Here is a 23,086-nt window from a genome sequence, read left to right as displayed (position 1 = left end):
TACAGGTACGCAAAACAGCAAAGCAAAAGTACGGTGGCTTGGAAAGTGTAGTAAGTGCACAAACAACAAGATAGTGCGGGAGAAATGTACCACTGTTTCACAAAATGATTCAAGTGATTTCTCGCGGAACATTACTAAAGGACCTATGTACAAATGAGAGATTCTCTCCTCTCTCGTTCTCTTTCGATTATAACAGTGGAATACTAAAGATTTTGGGAAGCTTTTCACTATAGATCGAATGTCAGTTTCCTTGACTAGCATTTCATACAAAAAACGCAACAGAGGAGGTTAATGTCACTCAGTTATTAATGAAAGAGAAAGTAAACAAAGAGAGCCTCTCAATGTTAGATAGGTCCTTTAGTAATGTTCCGCGAGATTTCTCAATCTTATCACCAACTAAACCGGATTTTCCACGGAATTAATGTTCACAGACGGGTAATTCACGGTTGACACAGAAGGGATTCGATTAAATACGATTTATAACGGAATAACACTATTGATTTCCGGAGCGATACATAAACCAATCAACTTGATGGATCGGAGATCAACATATCAATCTATCAATTGCTTCCATCTTGTCAATTCCATCAATTGCAAATGTTTTATATAATTTAAGCTAAATTGTCTCTGTACATTGACTTTAGTAAGTTTTGCATCAATCACAATACAAAATTTATTAGAAAATGTAGAATTTCAAAGAAAAGCAGCCTTTTCGTGAAACTATTGTAAGTCCCCTATGGCCGGACACCTCTTGTCCTCTATGACCGGACAGTGAAAATGTTAACCTAATAACTGGGATCTAGGCCTATATTAACATTATTTAAAACAGAATAAGGGTTTATGCCGACACTTGTTGTGACGAACGATCCATAGTTTGTTTGAAAAATACATAAACGTACCATTGACTCAATATAAATGTTTAATCATAAGCATGAAACGAGCTCACCAGTTGGCAATCCATCCTCGACCGAACACGAACATCCTTTCGCACTCGTACAACGGGAACCGGTCATGATTGTCCTTGATTGCACAGGAACATTGAACATAATCAAAGGACCACGCGCTACACCACCGGACAGTAAATTGCGCACACCGATGCCATGAAACGAAAACGTTTTCCTTGGGCTTCCTCGAAGCACTGCCCAGCATTTCGCGCGCAAACAGAATGGAGGAAACCGTTCCGATGACAAAACAACGGTAACATAAAAACAAATCACGCTGGATTTAAGCTAGACATAGAATCCTTCAGACGTTTAGGAGAATACTACATTATTCGTAGGATAAGTGTAACAACTGACCAAATCCTCATGTTTGGCACCACTGCTCATCCCCGCTTTCGCTATGCATGCTTCCATCCGGTCTGAACCCCGTCTCCCGTAATGCTTTTTCAAGACAAAACCTGACCACTACTAATTACTCACCTTATCGCGGACCAGCAACTTCACGGTCGGGACTCCCTCCTCGGCGTCCTTCTCTATCTGCTTCAGGAAGTCGATTTTTTTCTTGCTAGTCAGGAAATAGATGGAATCCTCGCAAAGAACCGTAATCGTATCGGTCAGCTCGTAGCCCAGAAGCCATGTCTGGAGCGAAGTCGATTTGCTGTAAATGGTCTCCTCATCGACACCGACCGCCGTCAGAATGCAGTCCACCTTCTGGAGCGAATCATCGTGGGAAAATTCCGGCTCCTGGAAGCAAACAAAAGCCCTCCGTTTAGGTTAGACAGCCATCTGAAGCAACAACTTTTCTTCTACTCACCTTCCAGTTGGTGTAGAGGCGTTTTATCCGTCGATAGAAGGAATCCTTATCCAGCACGATATTCGACATTTTGGACGCGATTCAACTGGCGCATCCAGCGAGTTCCGACACGAGAGCACTTCCGGTCACTTGCCGGCGTAAAATAACAGCAATAAAGTTCACAAATCGCCCGAAATTAGCACCGAAAAAATTGCGCTGCAACGAGCCGAAGCGGCTTTCCGCAAACAAAATAACAATATGGCGGCGACGGGATGAGAAAAAGCTGTCCGGAGCAAAATTTGGCAGGCGTGAGGCGTGAGAGTGTGGTGTGAGTGAAACAGGATACACGCACAGCGTTGGCGAAAGCGAGAAAGGTATACGTGTTTTGACGCGCGAAAACAAAAAAGCCGGCAGCCGAAAGATGACAGCGCACGCTGCAAACGCCTCAAGCGTTTGAAGGAAGTGAAGCCAGTAGTTTCTCGCTTAACAAATCGATTGAACTTGCTTTCCAAAGATACGTTAAAAACATTAATTGGGTCCTAACATTTTTAATGAAATCTTGTTTTTATTTAATAACACGAAAAAACATGTTACTGCAACTACTTAAGCCATTTTTTTCCGCACAAATAACGGCTATAGGCCTATTCACATGACGTTCCAAAACAGCTGGTCGGGAAGCTCTTTGACAGTTCTTCTATGAAAATGACAGTCTCGTGTATTGACAATTCGAGTGACAATTATAAGTTCGGCAGTCAAAAGTTCGGCGTCGGCATTCTAATTTGGTGCTTCCCCGACGCATAAGGATTGCCTTTGTCGGCGTAGCACTTCGGTAGAATGCCGACGCCGAACTTCGGCGAACTTTCGGTGATATTTCATTTCTCTTATGAACTTCGGTCTAAAGTTAATCTGAATGCACAATATGCACCGGTTCTCCGCCGATGTAAACAAATGCATAGACGGACCTGTCACATGGAAAGGCCTATATCACAGACAAACAGACGTCACACTCTCATCATTGTCCATCGACCACCTTTTTAACGGTCGATTCAAAAAAATGGTAGGTGGCCAATCCGCCACCCGCAGCGCTCGCATCGTTTTTGTTCGCGTTTGACGTTTGCACACTACCGCCATCTGTTGGCCCGTCGGCCAAATACAATAATTTTAGCATAAGGCGCACATGTCCTCGTGACTATGATTTTGATCGAGATTTGTTCTGAGTGTTACGTCTGTTTGTCTGTGCCTATATCATGTTTAAACTTTAATTTAAAAATTGGATTCTTACATTAACCTTAACACTTTTGATCATGTTTGACGTTCGCTTAGTTGACAAAAACACCACAGGGGTTTTAGTTTTAACACTGGGTTGTTCCTATCTGACATTTCGGAAGGGACACGGAAAACAAAATACACCCAAAATTTGAGTTTAAGCCAAGGGGTGTGACAAAATCTAAAAAAAAAACATATTTAAAAAATGTTTTTTTAATGTCAAGTGACTTCTACAAAATTAATTATTTTTACTTTTTGAATATTTTTCACTCAACATTTCTTGCTTTCTGAACTTGTTTTGTTTACTTCTTTCAGCCAAGCTACACAGAAAAGAGCAACGTATCATTCAGTAAATGGAATAAACCATTAATGTACAATATAACGTATTGGATACAATAGGGTTTATTCACAAATTTCATAACGCCAAAAATGGCCATTTTCAACACCCACCCACCCCCTCATAACGCATTTTGCTAGAAAATTTTCCGAATCTTGTACGACTTGTAACATCTTGAAGACACCCACCCACCCCCTGCAACGTTATGAAATATGTGAATGGGCCCATACAGTGTATTGTAATTGAATGTCGAAGCAACAGTATTCTTGTTTGAATTCACAGCAAAAAAAGTTGTTGAATATTACATCGAAACCGCTGCAACCAAGTCGTTCCCTCGGTTGTGTAATATTACACAGCTCAACGTACTCGCGGACGATTGGTGTAATAAATGGGACCGATGTAATTTTTCCGATGTAATATATTCAACGTACACCATACCATGTAATTGATGCGATGTAATATGAAAACTATGTAAACTAAGCGATCTAAAGGGACAGAGCTATTACAAATTCTGTTCAATGGTTGATTAAATTGCTCTTTTTTCGTTTTTTTGCTCCTAAATTTTACTCATGATGTAAAACCGGGTCTTACTCAAAGGTAATAATTATTGGTCATTGAAAAAAATAAATAAAACAAACAAAAGCAATTTAATCAACCAGTGAAAAGAATTTGATAGTTACAAGATAAAATATGGTTCGAACAAAAAAAAAAACATAAAATTCAAATTATTTATCACATTTTTATTGCATCAAACAGCTATAAATGATGAAATATAATTCCTGAGTCGCCTAACGTAGGAGATAATCCCGAGTAATCACATTGTAGTTCACATAGCATGAAGGCGTTCCTAGTACTGTTTAGATGCTTTCAGCACAGTGGAATGATCCGCAGAGCTCGTTCGAGTTCTTCGTGTAAATCTAAAAATAAAAATAAATTAAAAAAGAATATGTTAGTCTTTTATATTAATAGGTCGGTAAATCTATAGTAAATATTCATGAGGTATTGATGTTAAATAGGGGTTCTATTCAAATACTTTACAGGTATATAATTTCTCAATGTCTTACTTTTTTCTTTGTTTTTGGGGAACATTTAGATGCAAAGATTTCAACAAGCTCGTTTTTGATAATTTTCTTACAAATTTGGAAATTTGCTTGGTGTTTTAAATCGTAACGGGGTAACTTTGATAGTGCGGGACCCACCACATACAAAACGAAATAAGATAATATATGTTAATCAGTTAAGCAAAACGAATGCAAAAGTAAAATATATTAGTGTGACACTTCATGGTAGAGCTATTTTCATTTGAATTAAGAACATTTAAGAATTAATATACGAATATTAAATATTGTTGCAACTTTAGCAATTTCGAAACGTTCACTATTTGATGTAGTTTTGAATAGTTCGTCACTTATATTTGGCAGCCTAGTTATAACAGTACTGGCATATGGTCTCAAGTCTATCAGCGAGAGCCTTTTCTACAAACTGTGACAATTTTTGTAATCTAAGTCAGAAATTTCTATATAATGATAAAGGGCTCATTCATGTATTTCATAACGCTGAAAATGACCATTTTTGACACCCACCCACCCCTTCGTAACGCTTTGGCTTTTTGTATGAATATTCTACAAATTTTGTATGAGCCGTAACATCGCGAGGACACCCACCCACCCCCTTCAGCGTTATGAAATTTGTGAAGAAGCCCAAATGCCTAGATGTATACAATGCCCTATAAATGTTCGTAATTGATCCAATTTTGTTTGATTTATGCTCCATTATCAAAGTTACTCCAAACAGAAAACAGAATTTCGATTATATTAAAAATTATATATCCATTCAGTATAAATATTTCGGCAATCTATCAACTGCAATTGATAGTTAGGATGCCAGTACTAGTTTTATAAATAAAAATTAAAAATCTTTAAAACAGCATGCCTAAATATTCAAGTTTTCTTAAAAAAAAAAACTATCAAAGCTACCCCGTTTTACGGAAAATTCAAATTTGATTTTTAACAACAATTCAAACGTTTTTGGAAATGTTCAGCCCTTACTAACACATTTCCAAATATTCTAGGATCATCCAAGTGTTTTCCAGGAACTTCAACTCTTGTTTGCAAATCTATGAATACTCAGAAAATATACCTAAACTTCAACAATAATCCAAAATTGTATTGACCTACCATAGACTTTAAAAATACAGATACTGAGGTTATTGTAACTCAAAATTGTATACCCCTATAAATAAGCGAAATAATAACACTCCTGATACTCCTCTATCCGCTACTGCAATTGAAATGTAATATGTTGTTGACAAAATAGCTCAATTTAGTTTTACCAAATTGGGATGATAATATTATTTTACACTGAACACCATGTCTTATATATAAATGTAATGTTTGAAATGATGCTAATAAAATCTGCTAATCTGCTAATAATCTGCTAATATCAACGCACCCCCTAGCCATAGCAAATCTGCGTTGTTTACACAAACATCCCTATAAACCCCACGCTGGGAAATACGTTTACCGAAAAAGGCGTTATGATCTGCACTGCATTCTTGTATTGGATTTACTTTAATGGCATTGTTGTTAGCAATTCACAAAAAAGTGAAAGAGAAAGAAAACATGATTTGTGCAGGCAGAGCCCCATTGGCCATGCTATACCAGTTAGCACGCCCGACGCCCACCGATGACAGAGTGGGTAGGCTCGCACCATCGTCCCGCCCTTCTACCTATTTTTGAGATAGGCAGTTCTGTCAGGGTGTAAATAGTTTTTAAGTCTGAACCAAATTAGACTGTTATATTGGATACTTCTCTCATTTAGCTGGAGGTTGCTGCAATCCTTCGTTGGTCCGTTGGTTCCGACGATCGTTCCCGTATCCGCGTTTCCTCGGCCATTACGCTGTTTACATTGCATTGTTGCTCGTGATAGTAGCGGGTTAAATATGAAAACAAGGATAGGGAGAGAAGACATGTTAGTGATTGTAACATGCTTTATTGCAGTATTGGCGTACACTGAAGTCATACAAAATTCGCTCTTTGGATTCCCACGATAACAATCCCTGAAACTGATTATGAACCACATAAAATTTATCCGATAGAGCAAAAATCTCAATGTTTCAATGTAGGACAATCCAGCTTTATTGCATGTGAGAAGTTCTTGATGATATTCTCACAACGGCCATTCAGAATGGTTCGACGAATGTAGATAAAAGATCATTATGATAAAATTAACGCGACGACATGTTGCTCAAAAAGATTATTGTATTTGCAACTGATAATTTAAATAGTTAAGCTAAGGGTCGGTTATTGTATATAATTTTATAGATATGGAGAAGTATAGCACGAACGCGAAGTAATGACCTTCCACTCCATCTTCAAGTGCTCCCCACAAGCCCAACACTTCATTCTGGCAATTTAGAACGTCCATGTTGTAACTTGTTCACACAAGAAATCTGCCTTTGTTCTGCCGAGTTGGCAGAACGCGCCCGTACCCCATTCTGAACCAAAGGACAGGATTCAACTAATATCATGGTACCTTAACTACAAATACAAAAGCTACTTCTATGTTATTTCCACTACTACGCTCACGATAATTATGTTATGATCGTTAGAATAAAAACGGTAGAGGTTACTACTACATAACAGAAATACTACCCAAAGAACGCTAATGTCGCCAGTGTTGGTGTGGATGCAAGGTAGTGCAAAAATGTTTAGAGAATTAAATAAGTTATAAATTACAGCATTCTGTTCAAAAATATTATATTATTTTATAAAAGACAGTAAAGAATGAAACATTTCAGTAACAACAGCGCCATTAGTTTTCTAATTATTATACATATATCAGTAATACTTCTCTAATTCCGCTACAACCTTACTAGATAACGCAATATTGTAAAATGTCGTAAATCAGCACATTTTGGAATATTTCTCAAACATTGGAAATTATTGTTTATGATGTTTTTAATTGCAATTATGAATATACAAAAAACAAATAGCGGTATGGGCATCGGATTTAGGCGATGCGCTGAATTAGGGCAACCCACAGTATTGGTCTTATACCAAGGTAAGTATTACTACGTTGTTAGTAAACCTAATATAAAAGTCTATTTTCAATGTGTGAGACGCAGAGACCACCCGCACCCACTCTTGCGCCTCGTGGACTATTGAAAACGACTTGTGTATATTGAACTAATACTACTATTAGAAATAGTGCTACTGATGAAGGTGATCGTTGGTTTCCCAGTCTTATTAGTGATTTGAGTGTTAGTAGAGACTGGTAGTAGGCCCTGCCGGTCCCTCCAGCATTACGCGTAGTTATCTGGTGTTAGATCATGCGACAGTAACTAAACTCATGCTGAAGGTGTGATAAATCAAGTGTAAAATATATTTAAGCATTGCAACACATGTCATTATATAACTTAAACTACTAGATTAACTTACATTTTATAAGTTATAATTACGATTAATTTTCGCGATCAAAAAACATTAGAGTAATTTCACAATATCAACAATATGTAATGCCAACTTGATTAATCACCGTCAATCCCATCACCCAAGGGCAGGGTTGAAACGATGCTAATAAAATCAATTAAAAAAAACCCTCCTCCTTCAATTTCTTCTGAAATTATTTAAAGAATTACTTTGTATCTATTCTTACAAATTTGATATTGGTAAGTAATATCGTGAATTTCTCCAAGGAATTTCTTATGAAACTACTGCTAAAGTTTTTACATTAATCCTTAATTTTGTAAGAACTCGTTCTGTTTTTTTTTTCGGGACAGCCTTCCGATTTTTTTCCAGGAGCTATAAAAACACTTAATAAATTATTCCTGACAATTTTTCAGGATAGTCTTTTGGAATTCCTTCATTTTTTTGCAGAGCGTCTTTCGTTGGGAGCTCTTGAGATTTTGAGTTCTCCCTGCAATTTCATCAGAAACCTTTTTCAAAGTTTAAATCAGGAATTTTTCATCAATTCCTCCATGACCTCCATTACCAATAATTTACCAATAAATTATATTTATGAAAATGCTTCATGGTGTTCTGGTGGAATTGTTCTAGAAGTTCTGTTGTGGATTTTTCTTATGAAATTTAATGTTGGAATTCTTCTACACAACTTCCTCTAGTAGTGTCTAATGAATTTATATCTTAAATTCCTCCATGATTTTTTACTCTTATATTCTATGAAGATTTTGTCATGTAATTGATTCCAGAATTCCTTCCTATATTTTTAAGATTACTTTGAGGGCGAAGCCATTTTAATAAAAATAAATAATAATAATAGTATACGTTCACTGAATTCCTAAAGTGATTTATTTGGAAATTTCGACAAGGTTTTGAATGTATATATCATTTCTATACCCACGTAATTGCTCCAGGAGTTACTTTCTGGCTTAAAATAACTGTCTTCCTTCTGTGAACTCTTCAGGAATGCTCTCTGGAAATGTTTAGGAAGCTCCTTCAAGATTTTCTTTTAGAATCTCTAAATTAGTGCCTTCAGAATATATTTTGGAGTTTTTACGAAGTGCTCAAAAAATTTCTCATGCATTTCATCAGAAGCAATCCTTACAAAATTGCTCCAACTATCTGTTGGTTTAGGGTATTCGGGATCTTTTGAGCGGCTACACCGGATAGTTTGGTGATAAATGCGCTAAAAGCTAAATTCATTTTATTAAATTTTGAGGGTTTGGGTTTACATTTTTTAGGGGAAACTTACATATTTCGTCCGCAGTCCCTTTGTTGGCCAACAAATATTCTAATTTGAAATCACACTACTTGGTTTTGCCCTGAAATTCAACCTATTAACTTTACAAATTTCACAGAAGAGTAAGTACCATCAGTGCACCAGATTCCGCTCATTTAAGGGAAGTTATGTGTTCAAATGTTTATTATAAAATAACTATCGTATCGATCAATACTATTTTTATGTCACAATGTAGTCCCAAGTATAGGTAATCAACGGCAAAATAAGAAGAATTTGTAAAACTTCCATAAAAAATATTCAATAGTATTTGTTACTGCATCTAAGTGTTCCTATTTCCACTCACGGTAAACTGATTTCTTGACGAACTTACTAAAAAATGCATTATTTCGAATTTCGTTATTTATCCTGATATTTTTTACGGTCAAACCATAGCTACTACTGCAATAAAGAAGGCTGTATACAAAATTCGACATTTCTTTAAAATTTTGTTTAATTTTTTGCATGAGCGATTATTGGAACACACAAAAATATCTAGTGGTCCAATAACCGCTCACGAGGTCTGTGTTGTCAATATAAAGAATTAGTTTATCAAATGAAAATAATGTCAAACGACTTCATTTCAAAGTTGTTAGTATTGCCAGTATATATCCGTGCAAAAAATGTAGGTTTTTGACGCGAAAAATCAATTTTTACACTAGTGAGCGGAAATAGGGGCATGAGCGGATACTGGTACACTGATGGTACATACTTTTATAGGTTATCACCAGGTTTCAATATTTGCTGAATCATACAACACTGTACTCGGGTTCATAAAATTTGTATCGAATTCGGAGTTAAGTTCAGATACTTTATATTTTTAAAAATTCTACTTACAATAAGTTCAATACGAAATTATACGCTCAATCAAACTAAATTCCAAATTAATCTTTGAGTACTCTTCTGCTATGTCTGAGATATCAACCTATATCAAATCTAAATTTTAGGACACACGCTTTCAAGTGTCATTCGCAGATGTGATGACAGCTGACGAATCTAGCGCGCCGCGTTTATGTTGGATAGAGGGGTATTCAAAGCGACGGCAATATTCCCCGTAACACCTCCAGAGAACTCTATCTTATGATATTCGTTTTTACAATTACATAAACTGAAAGTATAATTTGATTTTTTTTTTCTATGATTTCCTTATAAAGCTTCTTTGAATTCCTCGTGAAATTGCTTTGCGAATTCCAAAAGATCTAGGATGGAACAAATTTGAAATTTGAAATATTATTGGATTATAAGTTTGAAGTCTCCTAAGTCCGCTTGTTACTGCCGCTGTGATTTTTTTGAACTAATGTTTACGTTCATTTTACTGTGACAATGTAGCCTGTCAAAATAGAATATTTCATTGATTTCCATGTATGCTGTCATCGCCGCAAAATTTCTGTGAACCTTAAATATCTCCCCAAATTAATCCAGCAGTTAAGAAAAAAGTAAATTCTACTTGCCCTGGATGTTTTCAAAGCGTTCATAAATATAACTGTAAGTATAATAAGTGACTTTTAAACGGGATGTTATATTTGATAATAATAAATCTTCGAGTGACTAGTCGAGTCTAGTACACGACACTGAAGACGGCCTTACAGTTGAGGTCGGAATATACGTGCCTGAAAAAGGATACATATTCTAGTGGAATTAAATGGTATTGTACTAAATTTGTTTTTTTTTTCATTTACTTAAGTTATATTTATTTTAAACCGTATGAAAACAATCTACATTTAATTTCAAGTGACATCTAAGTGAAACAGTTTCTTAATGTTCTGGAAATTCTAAATAACTAAAACATTACTTTTAAAACTGTTTTCATCATTTTTGATAAATTTGTTTTTATAGGTAATAAGATCATGTGTGCTCTGCATTACATAATCAATATATTTCTCTTAATAGGCAAATATTACGGTTTAAAATAATCTATAGATGGATCTAATTTAAAAATTGTCTTGTTTTATTGATCAAAACATTTTAATTTGTCGGATACATCTGGAAAAACATTGTTTCGTGGCATATGAAAATAAAACAAACGACGAATCAACCGAAATTTCAATTTTATTTTTTTGCACATTTGGATTGAAGGTGACAAAACAAAAAATTGAGATTTGTTCTGGCCCTATTGAAAAAATCTTAATTTTTTCTAAAGTTTTCCCTGAGAGTTTCTGTTTTAATTTTACATGATTTCTTCCTTGATTTTATCCATTCTACTAGTTATCTTGTAATTCCTGCAGGATTTCCTTCTGAAATGTATCTAAAAGTTCCTTAGAAAATTGCTGAAGGAGATTCCCCAGGATTTGTTCATAGAATTCATTCAGCTTTTAAGATTTATCTAGTCCATCCTTTTTTATTTCCCAATTTGTTTATATATCTTAATCCCACGTTAAAAATTGAGCCGTTACCCGAAGTTTCAAAATTGTCCTTGCCATAAAATTATTTTTAAAACACGTTTGTAAATAATAAGACAAACAAACTTTTGAATCGACTCTTGGTGAATTTTACTATGGGACAGGCTGCAATTGTTACAATAAATACCAAAATTAAGATATTGAAGCGCAATAAAATTGTATTACAAGTCGGACTCGATTATCCGGAGACTCGATTATCCGGGGACTCGATTATCCGGGATTCGATTATCCGTAATTTTAGACTCGATTATCCGGAATTTGTTTTTTGATGTTCATGTTTTTCAATTTTTATGCATATATCTGAGATAATTTGGTATTGTAATATACAATATGAATGGTTTTGCAGTTTAAAACGTATTTAAGGAAAGGGGGGTTTGAAAAAGTTTTTTTTTTGTGTATGCTGGTCAAACATATTTTTTCTTGTAATGACCCCTACTGTCCCTAGGGAAAAATTCTGGCTACGCCAATTTTAATCATACAAATAAAATAACAAAAAAAAGATAATATTTAAGTTCTTTTGTCAAAGATTTCAATTTTTTCTTAGTGATTCGATTATCCGGAGTGAAAAAAAAAATCGATACTCCGGATAATCGAGTCCGACCTGTATTCATAAAAAATATGCTCTTTCCCGGCTGAAAGTCCCGATAGTAAAGATAATAATAATAATAATAATAATAATATGCTCGTTCAAACATGCTACAAAAAAAACTGTAACTTTTTTATTGCTAAACAACTCAATTGACTCCAGGAGTCTTTTTTATGTAGACTTGTTGTTCCTTTTGAAATCTATCAATTAGTCTGTTGAAGATATGCGATTTTTTTAAATAGATTTCTTCTACAATCTTCTATGATTTTTTTTTAATTCCTCTTGGAGGAAAATATTGATTCTTTCCATGTTTTTTTTTTTTGAAACTTTGAAAGTCCACAAGAAATTCTTTGATATGTTTCCCATGAATGCTCTCAAGGAACATATCCAAGGATGTCTTCAGAGTGTAATCAGGATATTTTTTGTAATAATTGGAGAAATCCGAAGTTGTTTCTAAAACAGATTAAATAGAAATCCATAACGTAGCTTCCGTAGAAATTTCTAATGAACTCTTGCAAGAAGCACTGAGAAAACTCTAAAAATGTTGGTGGATTTTCGACATAAATTGCTAATAATTGCTAATATAATAACTGAAAAATAAATCGTATGTATCCCTGGATATTCTAAGAGCTAGTAATAACTGACTCCTTAAAAATAGGAATTTTAGAGACTTTATACTTGATAAAAGAAACCGAAAAAAACTGAATAGGAACAAAACAGAAACTAAATGGGAACCAAAACAAGACATTTTTAAGAACTCAAGCAATAATTTGCTAGAGATGCTTCTACTGAACTCCTAGGATTTCTCCCAGAATTGTCGATCAGTGTTTTTTAAGGTTTCAACCTACAATTTTCCTAAGGATACATTCTGAAATTAATCGAGAAATTCCTATTACAATATCTCTAAAAATTGCGGCAGAAATTCTTTGAGGAATTTCCCAAGGATGTTTTCTAATAATTTATCCAGGAACGTGTCGAGGGAATAGTCGAGGACATTTTTAAGAAAATCTCTGATAAATATTCTGTAAAAATTTGTGACGAAATCTTGAGAGAAGTCTCGGAGGTTTTTTTTTTTTTTAATTAATTTCTAAGATAATTATTGAAAATATAATCAATTCAATCCCTGGAAAATAATCTGTAGGATTTTCTGAAGGCATATTAAGAAACATGTGTGTATATAGTCGGTATAATTATGTATAGGGTGTCCCAGAAAGTATGGGCACGACTTTGATAACGAGAATCAAAGTATTTTTTTTTTTTTTCAAACAAATAAATACCTATGTTTATATTTTTGTATTTTTCCTTGGGGAATTTTCAATGCTGCCTGTAAAAATTTGGTTTGATAAAATAAAATGGTGAGTTGATGTACATTGTATCTAAGAAGTTCCACAAGAATTTTTGTTTGAAATGATGTTTGGCTTAGCTAGAAAACATTTGACAAAATGCTAAAATTCTAAAACAAAAAGGGAATCTCCATATAAGGTAATTTTGAGAAATCATAGGTTTTCAGGTATTTTCAACATAAATAAAAATGATTAATTTCAGATTTATTTATGTCAAAAATCCATAATTTTTTATGGGCAACACAAATTTTAGTTTTTTTTTTACATGTTTTAACGTATATGTAAGGACGTGGTTTTGACCCTTTCATAAATTTACCATAGCTGATATCGGAATTTTAGTTTGTATTCAAATTTTATATACTTAGGATCAAAATTACCATTAAAGTAAATGACAGTCTGATCATCAAACGTATCGGCAATGATAATTTTTTTTCAGATTTTTTATGCATGTAATTTTTGACCTAGCACAAATTTCGTACAACAAAGTCGCTCAAAATTCAAAATCTGCTCTGAAGTGCAAGAATAAAATGTGTGAAAATCAGACCCATTCACGAATTTATTTAAAAACTGTGAAATAAATCCTTGTGGGTTTGTTTGAAGTACTTTTGTAGTAATATTTGCAAGATCTGCTAGAGTAACTATTGTAATAATCTCTGAAGCAAATCATGGAACAGCATTTTGGAAAATTTTCTGGAAAATCTCTGGTTAGGTACCATAAAGCTACCATTCACCGCTCAACAATGTTTGGGCTCCATATAAAGAGGCGACGAAAACTACCAAAAATGATTTTGAGATATAATTTTTTCATTATTTCAAAATATGCCTAGTGTAACATATTATCATGATCCTTCAATTAAATTGGACTAAAATTTAAGTTCCCTTGAATTTTATGCCGTTAAATTGACTGAAGTTGAAAAAAATAAAAATTTGATCATAAAATAGAGTACAAAATATATTTTTTAGAAATCAATTATTTCCCTAATGTTATGCACTAACCGAGAACTTATAGTTCAACACTTTCATCAAGCATGAGGATGGGGAAAAAACGTTTGATTCAAATTTTAGAGATATTCAATTTAACACTTGAGTAATTCTGATGATTTTAAACATGAAAAACAGCTCTTGTCGCGTCATGTCACCACCATTTGGAATAGTGCAGATCAAACATTTAAAAACATTATTAAATATATCACAAAAAAAAAACATTTATATCAAACTCGATGAAATACAAACAAAATTTGTACCCGTACCCAAATTTTATTGCATCTATATATCTATATATATATATATAAATAAAAATGGAATGGTGTTTGTATGTCACGAAATGGCTTGAGAATGGGCTATCGGATTTTGAAATTTTTCATTAAGATATGATCCTGAAGTGTTCCGACGTGTTTGTGTGTATAAGAAACTCAGGGTGTTCACCGGGAAAGTTAGCAAAAACGGGAGTGAACGGAGCTGCCAGACGAAGTTTGCCGGGACCACTAGTTTCCAATAAAAACGCAACATATTTAGATTACATATTTCTTCGATTAAATTTGTTTTGGATAAACTTTATCTTTTACCGACCATTGTGCGCTAATTTAACAGTATCAACATGTTAAATTATAAATCTCTCAATAATTTCACAACTTTTTGCGCTAGACTCAAGGTAAAACAATTGTTTTTGTAGGAAATAAGTAGAAATGTGAAAATTGTGTAATGGTAACGAAGAACATGTACGCCAATAACACAGATTTAGGGTGCCATAAATTGCTCATCTTAACCTAGTTGAAATTAATTTATTTTCATTAGCTAGTTATCATTTTTGTATTATAGGCAGAACGACAACATATCGAATAGTGGCAGCAAAAAAGCATTTTTCGATCTGTTATAAAAAAAATCATTAATAAATCCATGTTTACCGTCTTGAATCGAAAATTATTTTTTATAAATAAAATATAGTATAAAACCATATGAATTTCACTCTGATACAATTATTTTTGGTTTACATGCTAATAACTTTTATTGCAAAAATTTGTTCGGTTTTTTTTTTCAAAATAATTTATTTAATGAGCGGTGAATGGAACCTTCTGTATTCCGAGTCATAATTATTTTTAGCATGAAGATGGAAAATAGTGGATTTAGATAAATTTGTGGTTAAAAAAGAGACTTTTTGAAGACTTGCATTAAAATAGAGACCGAGTCTCAAGAAAAATAAATCTACCAGCACTGTCCTCGGAAAGACAATCTTTAAAAAAAAATCCTTGAAAACCATCGAACGGAGCCCCTACAGGAATTTGTATTGGAATTATCGTAATAATTGCTGTAATATTTGCTGGTGTGAAATAGCGAATGAAATTTTGATGAATTCATGAAGGTTTTACTTGAAAAATTACTAGTAAATTGTTTGGATAAGCAGAAGTAATTCGTGAAAAAAAAAATCAGAGAAATTCCTTTAAAAATCTGAGAAAACTTTGTGAGGAATCCCTTATTGAAATTATCAAGAAATTGCTGAAAGAGTTCTTAATATAATTCCTGAAAAAAAAAAAAAAATTGGAGCAATTCCCGGGACAAACCGAATAATATTTGATAAAGGAAAAATGTCTGGGAAAAAAATCTTTGATAGGTTTTCCGAGAAAGCTCTCAAATAATTTATCTAGGAACGTCTCCGTTTCCGGGTAATTTGAATAATTCGTTTTAAATAATGGAGACATTCCTGAAATAACCCGTAAGATATTTTCAAAACAAGTTCAATGGGTGGTTAAACTTCCACAGAAATTTCTAATAAGCAACTGTAAGTATCACTGAAAAAATCCTCAAATCGTGAGGAAATCTTTGTTTGAAAATCATCAAGGAATATTTTGGAATTATCGAGGATAAATTTACTTGAACAATTACTCGTTTTTTGTTGTTGATAAGCTGAAGTAATTCGTGGAAGAAATTTTTCGGAGGAGCTTTGTGAAGAATACCTGGTTAACCTTCCAGTCGTCGCGTGGTTGGCCACCGTCAGAAGCACAACGCTTCCTTTGTGAATGAAAAGCGAGGTTTTTTCACCAGTGTTGTACAAAATACAACAGCGCGACGACTGAAGTGTTAATTTTATCGAAGTATTGCTGAAAAAGTTCCTCATAGATTAAGGTGACGATGCATTGAAGCCAAACTAAATTTCCAAGAGCACAAATCTAGAGAACCATAACGCAACCAGCTGTAGGCACACGCTGGTGGCTGTTTCGTTCTCTTGAAAATATGAGGTTTGACTACGTTGCATCCACACCTTAATTCTATAGCGATTCCAGGTAGATTAATTTATACAGAAAAATTGCTGGAATAATAACGCGAAAATCGATATGAAAAATGGAATGGAATTGGAAAATTTCTTGAAAAAATTTCATCCAAAACTCTAAAATAAACCTGTGAGGATTTTATTGGAAGATTTTCTATTCTACTTTTTAAAAGATCTGCTAGATTATCTATTGGAGAAAATGGTGGAAATTACTGAAGGTAGGGTGCCGGTACCAATGGTTGTAATGTACCAGTAGCTTGGACTATGGAATAAAACGAACATTTTTCGATAAAAACGACATGTCCTATTTTTGGTGGATAGATCGTCTCTAGTTAAGTCGATTTGCCAATTTTCAACTTTTTATTTTATCAAAAAGTCCTATAAATAATTAAGTTTATGCAAAAAATTTGCTCCCTTGCTCCAGTAGTAGCCGTCGTGTTCCAGTAGTGGATCAACGGATGGAAGCAGTTTTTAAAATTGATGTATAAAAATGAAGAAAAGCCCTAGAGATGATCTTTATGCTTCATTCGAAAGATATTAATTGCTGTTCCGAGGGAAAAATGTTAAACCTATGTAAAAATTTACCATTTTGTTTAAAATTCCTTGTATCATTCCCGAACGTCTACTACTGGAGCACTAGCGCAACTACTGGAACACGTGTACCAATAGTGGCTTAAGCGATTTTATGTTAAAATATTAGTTTTATCACTCTTTTTATATTTTTCCCATATAGTAGAGGTTGAAATCTTTCTGTTGACGCCAAAAGATCTCTGTTAAGGCTTTTCGTTATTTTGTTATGATTTTTTATAGTTTAGGTAGTCCACTAATGGCACCGGCACCCTAGTTGCGTTGGATTTCGTAAAGAAAATTTTGGAGAATTTTTGTTGAACTTCCATTAAGAACTTCTGGAGGAAGTTGGTTATGAATTTGCCGGAAATCTCTAGAATTTTTGTCGGAGGGATGCCCGAAAAAGTTCCTGGAGGTATTTCAAAATGTTCAAATATCGAATTAACTTAGAGAATTCAAAAAAAAAAATGCAAAAATATGAGAAGAAATTTGTTTACAGCTTCGTGTTAAAAAATGGGTCAACCCAGCGACGTGGCAAAGTTGTCCAAACATCTAACCCATTTTATTAACACGAAGGAGTATATTTCAGAGTTTAAGAGCAGTTTGTGTGTCATTGCGTTCATACTTACCCGTTTCACCGTAGTCGCCGTTCCGATGCTAGATAGCACTTTCTGGCATTTGAAACACATTGCCGTGATTACATGTCCTGTATTAGTGGGTGCGGGAGTTCCTTCATCCATACAACATGATGTATTGGGTCTATATGATGCCACCTCCAGTACAGTCCGAGGTATATTTACGCCACCGATGGAACGGCACACCATTCCAGAATCGAACGAAAATTGTGGTTCCATTTCTAAATCCGCCGGTAAACTGGATCATCACGAGCAAGAGAACGACTGCTACTTGGTTCTCCTAGCAATCATAAGTAGGGAGACCACCGGGGCAAAAGCGGTCATTTGCTACTCTATCCGGATTCCGGGGATTGGAATGGGAATCCTGCTTACGCTGGTCAATGATGTCTGCTTGGATCATCTTTTGTTTTCACTTGCCAGGAAGAAATTACAAATTTGGTAAGTTCCTTGGCTTATGAGTCATTGAATTTATCACTTTTTTGTTTCACCACACTACAATTGGCATCGGTAACGAAATGTTTTTAAATTTGTCGAATAGATAGATCACTTATTATTACAGATTTAAGTAAGATTCCCGAGTATTTCGCGAGATGAATTCGTGCGAAAAAAAAACGCGATCGCGAACTACTGCCATATCGGCCATCTTTAACCGCTGACCAAAACAAAGTATGGCAGTGTTGCGAGATGTTTTATTACATTAGTGTTGAGTGCGAAATGACATCGAAGTTGTGTAATATCACTAAAGCAGGTCGGAACGAAAGGGTTGCAGCTGTTTCTGTGTAATATCTATTTAGTTTTGGTGTGATTATTACACAAATTCTATGTGATCGAAAATGGTAACGTTGTTTCTGTGTAATTTCAAGACGATGTAATATAACATGAAATAGATGCCATATTGCGTATGAAATTAGCGGTTACATCGGATTTTCTCTACATCTACATGAATTACATCGATGCGGATTACATTATTTTTTGCTGTGTAATATACAATTCAAAAACAATTTACTGCTTCGCGACTAAAAATGGGTAAACCAACGTGCGAAGTTCGATTTTTGACCAACTTCGCCGCGTCGCGAGTCGCTTCGCTATAGAGCGCATCTATGCCCTCCGCCGTGTGCATTATGCGCACTATTGAGAGTCGAGCTGCGACCCGGCGAAGTTGGTCAAAAATCGAACTTCGCACGTTGGTTCACCCATTTTTAGTCGCGAAGCAGTATATAATATATTGTAACAGAACACTGTATTGTTTTTATTGGTTTTATACCTTTCAATTTTGGTCAAATTGGGTCCTAAAATTTTAAATGAAATCTCGCGTAACTTTTCAAAACGGCCTATCTAACAATTCGCACATTTCGAGTAAATCGAGCTTGAAGGTTGTGAAAATATATTTTGAAACTGTATCAAAATGAAACAATTTTTCCCCACTGTGTTGCTTGTAGAGGGAAGCAGTGAAATAGAGTTCAACGTATGAAATGGAATTTTGTAAATTTATTTGGAAATTACACTGAAATCTATAAAAACATCAGATAGGACGTTTTGACCAAAAATATGTACATAGGATAAATCACATAGGTCGTTCTGTTTCAACAATTGTTACATTGGACATTCATTTCGGTCATTTTGTTTCAGTTATAGTAACATCGGACATTTTGATTTCAGCACACAACAAGCATGTTTTATTTCATTTTGTATCCACGTGCGTTGAACTGCTTCAACATTCAAGTTGAACTGCTCATTTTGTTGCGGTGTGATAATCGCAGGCACCAGCTGTGCTTTGTTTTGATTCATTTGAAGAAGGGACGAATGACCTTCGGGTTAAAGTCTCTCACGAACAACAACAATTTGATTCATTCAATGCCACGCCGTCACTTTTTCCCCTCCGTCTATGTGTCCTATGTAACAACAGAAGGAGGGGAAACGTTGAGCTGTATTTGGGACTTTTTGCTTTCTCGCTGTTTCTCTCTCACTATTCCCCCCGTTTCAATGCTGGTTTCGCCCACACTTGTTCGTGTGTGAGTTACCCACTGCACGACGGGTAGTGACAACTGTGTTGCATTTGGCACCAGCCGTCGACGCAAACAAGAAATAGCGGTGGGAAATGATGACGATGACGGCACCGTCGATTGTGTTGTAAGAAACCAATGCCAAACAAATACATACAGCTTCTCCGCTCTTCGGTGAATGATTGATCTACAAATATATGTGCGCAAGTCGCGCATGCACGTTGCTCGTGTTGCTGCCGTGAAGCATATGTATATGCTTCATGGACCATGGATCTGAATCGGATTGATACAATAAGAGCATGATGCTGAATATCATTTCCCTACATGCACTCAATACGCTGATAACATGAAAAGAGAACTGGCAGCTGAGCGAATGCTGATCCAATCCAGCGTAAGCCTAAAACATGATTTGGCAAAAAGACCAAAATACAGTTTTGTGTACCTCGTTCTCTTTTTGTTATTTGAGCGTATTCAATATTCCGAGGCAGAGTGACTCTGAAAATATCGACATTTTGTTGCGGTGTGCTAATCGGAGACACCAGCTGTGCTTTGTTTTGATTCATTCAATCCCACGACGTCACTTTTCCCCTCCGTCTATATTCTCGCATACTCTGAGATAACGCCCTAAAAGCTATTGGTAACCACGAGCGTAGCTCGTTGTTTCTGAGCAAATGAAAGAAAAAACATCCAAACCAACATCACGGACAGGTAGATATTGATCCTTTCTTCACCATAGCGTTATTAAATAACATGAAAATCCATTCAGATGCTCAGTAACAACGAGCTACACACATGGTTACCAATGGCTTTTAGGGCGAGATCAGAAGTTATGCGAGATATGTCCTATGTAACAACAGAAGGAGGGGAAACGTTGAGCATACATACAATAGACAAATTAAAGACCCCCATGTCCCTTGCAGTTACCCAACATGTTATGGCTCATAAGGTAATCTAGAATGCCGTTCAAAGTGTACTGCGATCTGTCAAACCTGGGTACCTTTTGTACTACCGAGGGACCAAATGCAGTACTAGAAGTGGTACCCAATCTGAGCCCGAGTGGGACGGACCTGTATGTACTTTTCTCATATATTACATTTGTTATCAATGTTATGAGCAGAGAATTTGTTTATATAGGGTTTGTTCACAAATTTCATAACGCCAAAAATGGCAATTTTCGATATCCACCCACCCCCTTGTGACACATTTTGTATGAATATTTTTAAATTTTTGTATGAGCTGTAACATTTTTAGGACACTCACCCACCCCCTTCAGCGTTATGAAATTTGTGAATGGGCCCATATGAATGGCGCTGGTAACGTTTTTGTTGGTGATGACATTTTTATCTCTATCTGGCTATTTTTCTACGCGGTTACATGTATGATGTTACCAGTAAATAAAATAAATTCTTCCCTGCCTGCTGATTTTTATTTTACAGAGGAAAGGCCGGTTTGCTACTGACAAGAAAAGGAATCGCCTATCTCGATATGTGGAAAATTTCTCCCAAGAAATGGTCAAGAAAATCACATTTTTCTGATCGCAGTACGCAGTTGAGAAGAAATGTCATTTCAAAGGGGGCTCTCTGTAGGAAATTTCTTGACCCTTTCAGTCAAGGAATTTCTTTACTTTTCTTGAGCGAAACAGCATACTTAGCTAAAGATTGAAAAGCTCGTTGCATGCCATTATTGAATGAGCTCCTTCCAAATGTGGCGCTAGAATAAACGTAAATAAATGGGCCCGCCAGCAAGCTTCAAAGCTGGTAAACAATAGAAATCCTTTATAAGAGAGATTCGCGGATGCTGACATTTCTGTCAAAGTGTGAGCCAATCGAGCAGCGAGAGCTGTCAAAGTGTGAGCCAAACGAACATGCGTTATGTTTGTTTTGAACTTTTCTTGAGGAGTAATGTAATCCGCTTGAAATTATTTCGGTAAAAGCAATTTTGCATGAAGCAAAAATATGAATGTTTTACTTTTTAAAATTTTTGTCAATGCGATTTTTAGTTTTTGATTTTTTTCGGCTGTTTATTAGTTTTGATATGTAGCCCAAAGATCAATAACGAAACAAAATACACTTTATAGCAATGAGGAAGTCATGTCCGTGTTACAGTATTATTCTCGACGCCGAGCAAAATCAGCACTGCTGGTCTGTTGCCAAATCATGCCATTTTACTTCCGCTTATCTCTCTATAAAGGATCACTAGTAAACAAACAAAAAACATATGATTCGAAACGTCTCATAAAATGGCTTATAACATCTTGAAGACACCCACCCACCCTCTTCAGCGTTATGAAATATGTGAACGGGCCCTAAACACTTAAATTATTTCACCGACCTCAGTAAAACGTTTTGCCGAGAACCCAACAGCTGAACATTCGGTAAGTTTCTATGCCGAATCTCGGTACTTATTTTATCGAGATTTCGGCAATCCAATTTTTTTGCCGAGATTTCGGCGAACGTTACCGAGATCTCGGTAGAAGTTTTACCGAGAATCGTCCAATTATTACCGAGATATCAGCTGTTGGGTTCTCAGCGATTCCGTTTAAGTGTGCAGTAATGTGGTTTTAATTTGACCCTTGATATAGACAGCGTTACCATGCCTTTTTATCAGTGCACGTTTGCATCTTGTTACCTTTATCCAGCTTTTTAAAAGCGTTAATGGCTGCCACACACAGGCTCGCTTTCTGGTAAGGGTCGGTGGATTTGACGTTTGACTTGGGTAGTTTTATATTGAGTGTACCCAAGCCAAACGTCAAATCGACCGACCCCTACCAGAAAGCGAGCCTGTTTATGGCAGCCATTAACGCTCGTAAAAAGCTGGATTGACGGAAGACAAGATCAGTCGGGATAAAACGATCATGTTACTCGCGCCCTTATTCAAGCCCACGATTGAATTTTGGGTTTGCGTTTGTTTTGACGTTGGATAACGTCTTACGGCAACATATGGGGGTACAATTCAGAAAAACGAAAAATTGAGCATGTAACGAAAAATGGTCAGGTTTTGACCGCTTATAACTCAGTCATTTATCGATAGATTTTCAATATTTATCCATGAATCGATTGGAAATTTATCTACGCGTCGATCCAAATGGAGGACACTATTGATTATTAGCAACAAACTATTGAAATATCGTAAAACGTTGACCCCTTTCTTATCTAACCAATCACGTTCAAGCACATTTTTCGGTTCCGCTTCCCACTATAAAACCGCACCGCACC

At 35.4% G+C, this 23,086-nt stretch overlaps 1 protein-coding gene and 1 long non-coding RNA gene across 3 annotated transcripts in view; both read right to left on the bottom strand.

Moving 5' to 3' along the window:
* LOC5575496 (FACT complex subunit spt16) overlaps positions 1 to 2,000 on the bottom strand; it is a 35,270-nt gene extending 33,270 nt beyond the window's left edge. Inside the window, exons 1-2 of one of the 2 annotated variants that reach the window (XM_021843447.1) lie at positions 1,756 to 2,000; positions 1,422 to 1,685 (exon numbers count right to left, since the gene is read on the bottom strand). In XM_021843447.1, coding sequence (XP_021699139.1) covers positions 1,422 to 1,685; positions 1,756 to 1,824 — 333 coding nt within the window. In that variant the 5' untranslated portion in view covers positions 1,825 to 2,000. The remainder of the gene's footprint in view (positions 1 to 1,421; positions 1,686 to 1,755) is intronic. The other variant, XM_001661959.2, reaches the window with a different exon arrangement.
* Positions 2,001 to 4,056: 2,056 nt separating this feature from the next.
* LOC110676262 lies at positions 4,057 to 18,809 on the bottom strand. The gene is made up of 2 exons (XR_002500216.1): positions 17,863 to 18,809; positions 4,057 to 4,254 (listed from the first exon to the last, which is right to left on the bottom strand). It is a non-coding gene; the product is annotated as an uncharacterized LOC110676262 (long non-coding RNA).
* Between the last annotated feature and the right edge of the window lie 4,277 nt (positions 18,810 to 23,086).

This window comes from Aedes aegypti, chromosome 2 (assembly GCF_002204515.2).
Source record: "Aedes aegypti strain LVP_AGWG chromosome 2, AaegL5.0 Primary Assembly, whole genome shotgun sequence".
Classification (NCBI taxonomy): domain Eukaryota; kingdom Metazoa; phylum Arthropoda; class Insecta; order Diptera; family Culicidae; genus Aedes; species Aedes aegypti.
This window is presented reverse-complemented; position numbering and strand designations above follow the sequence as displayed.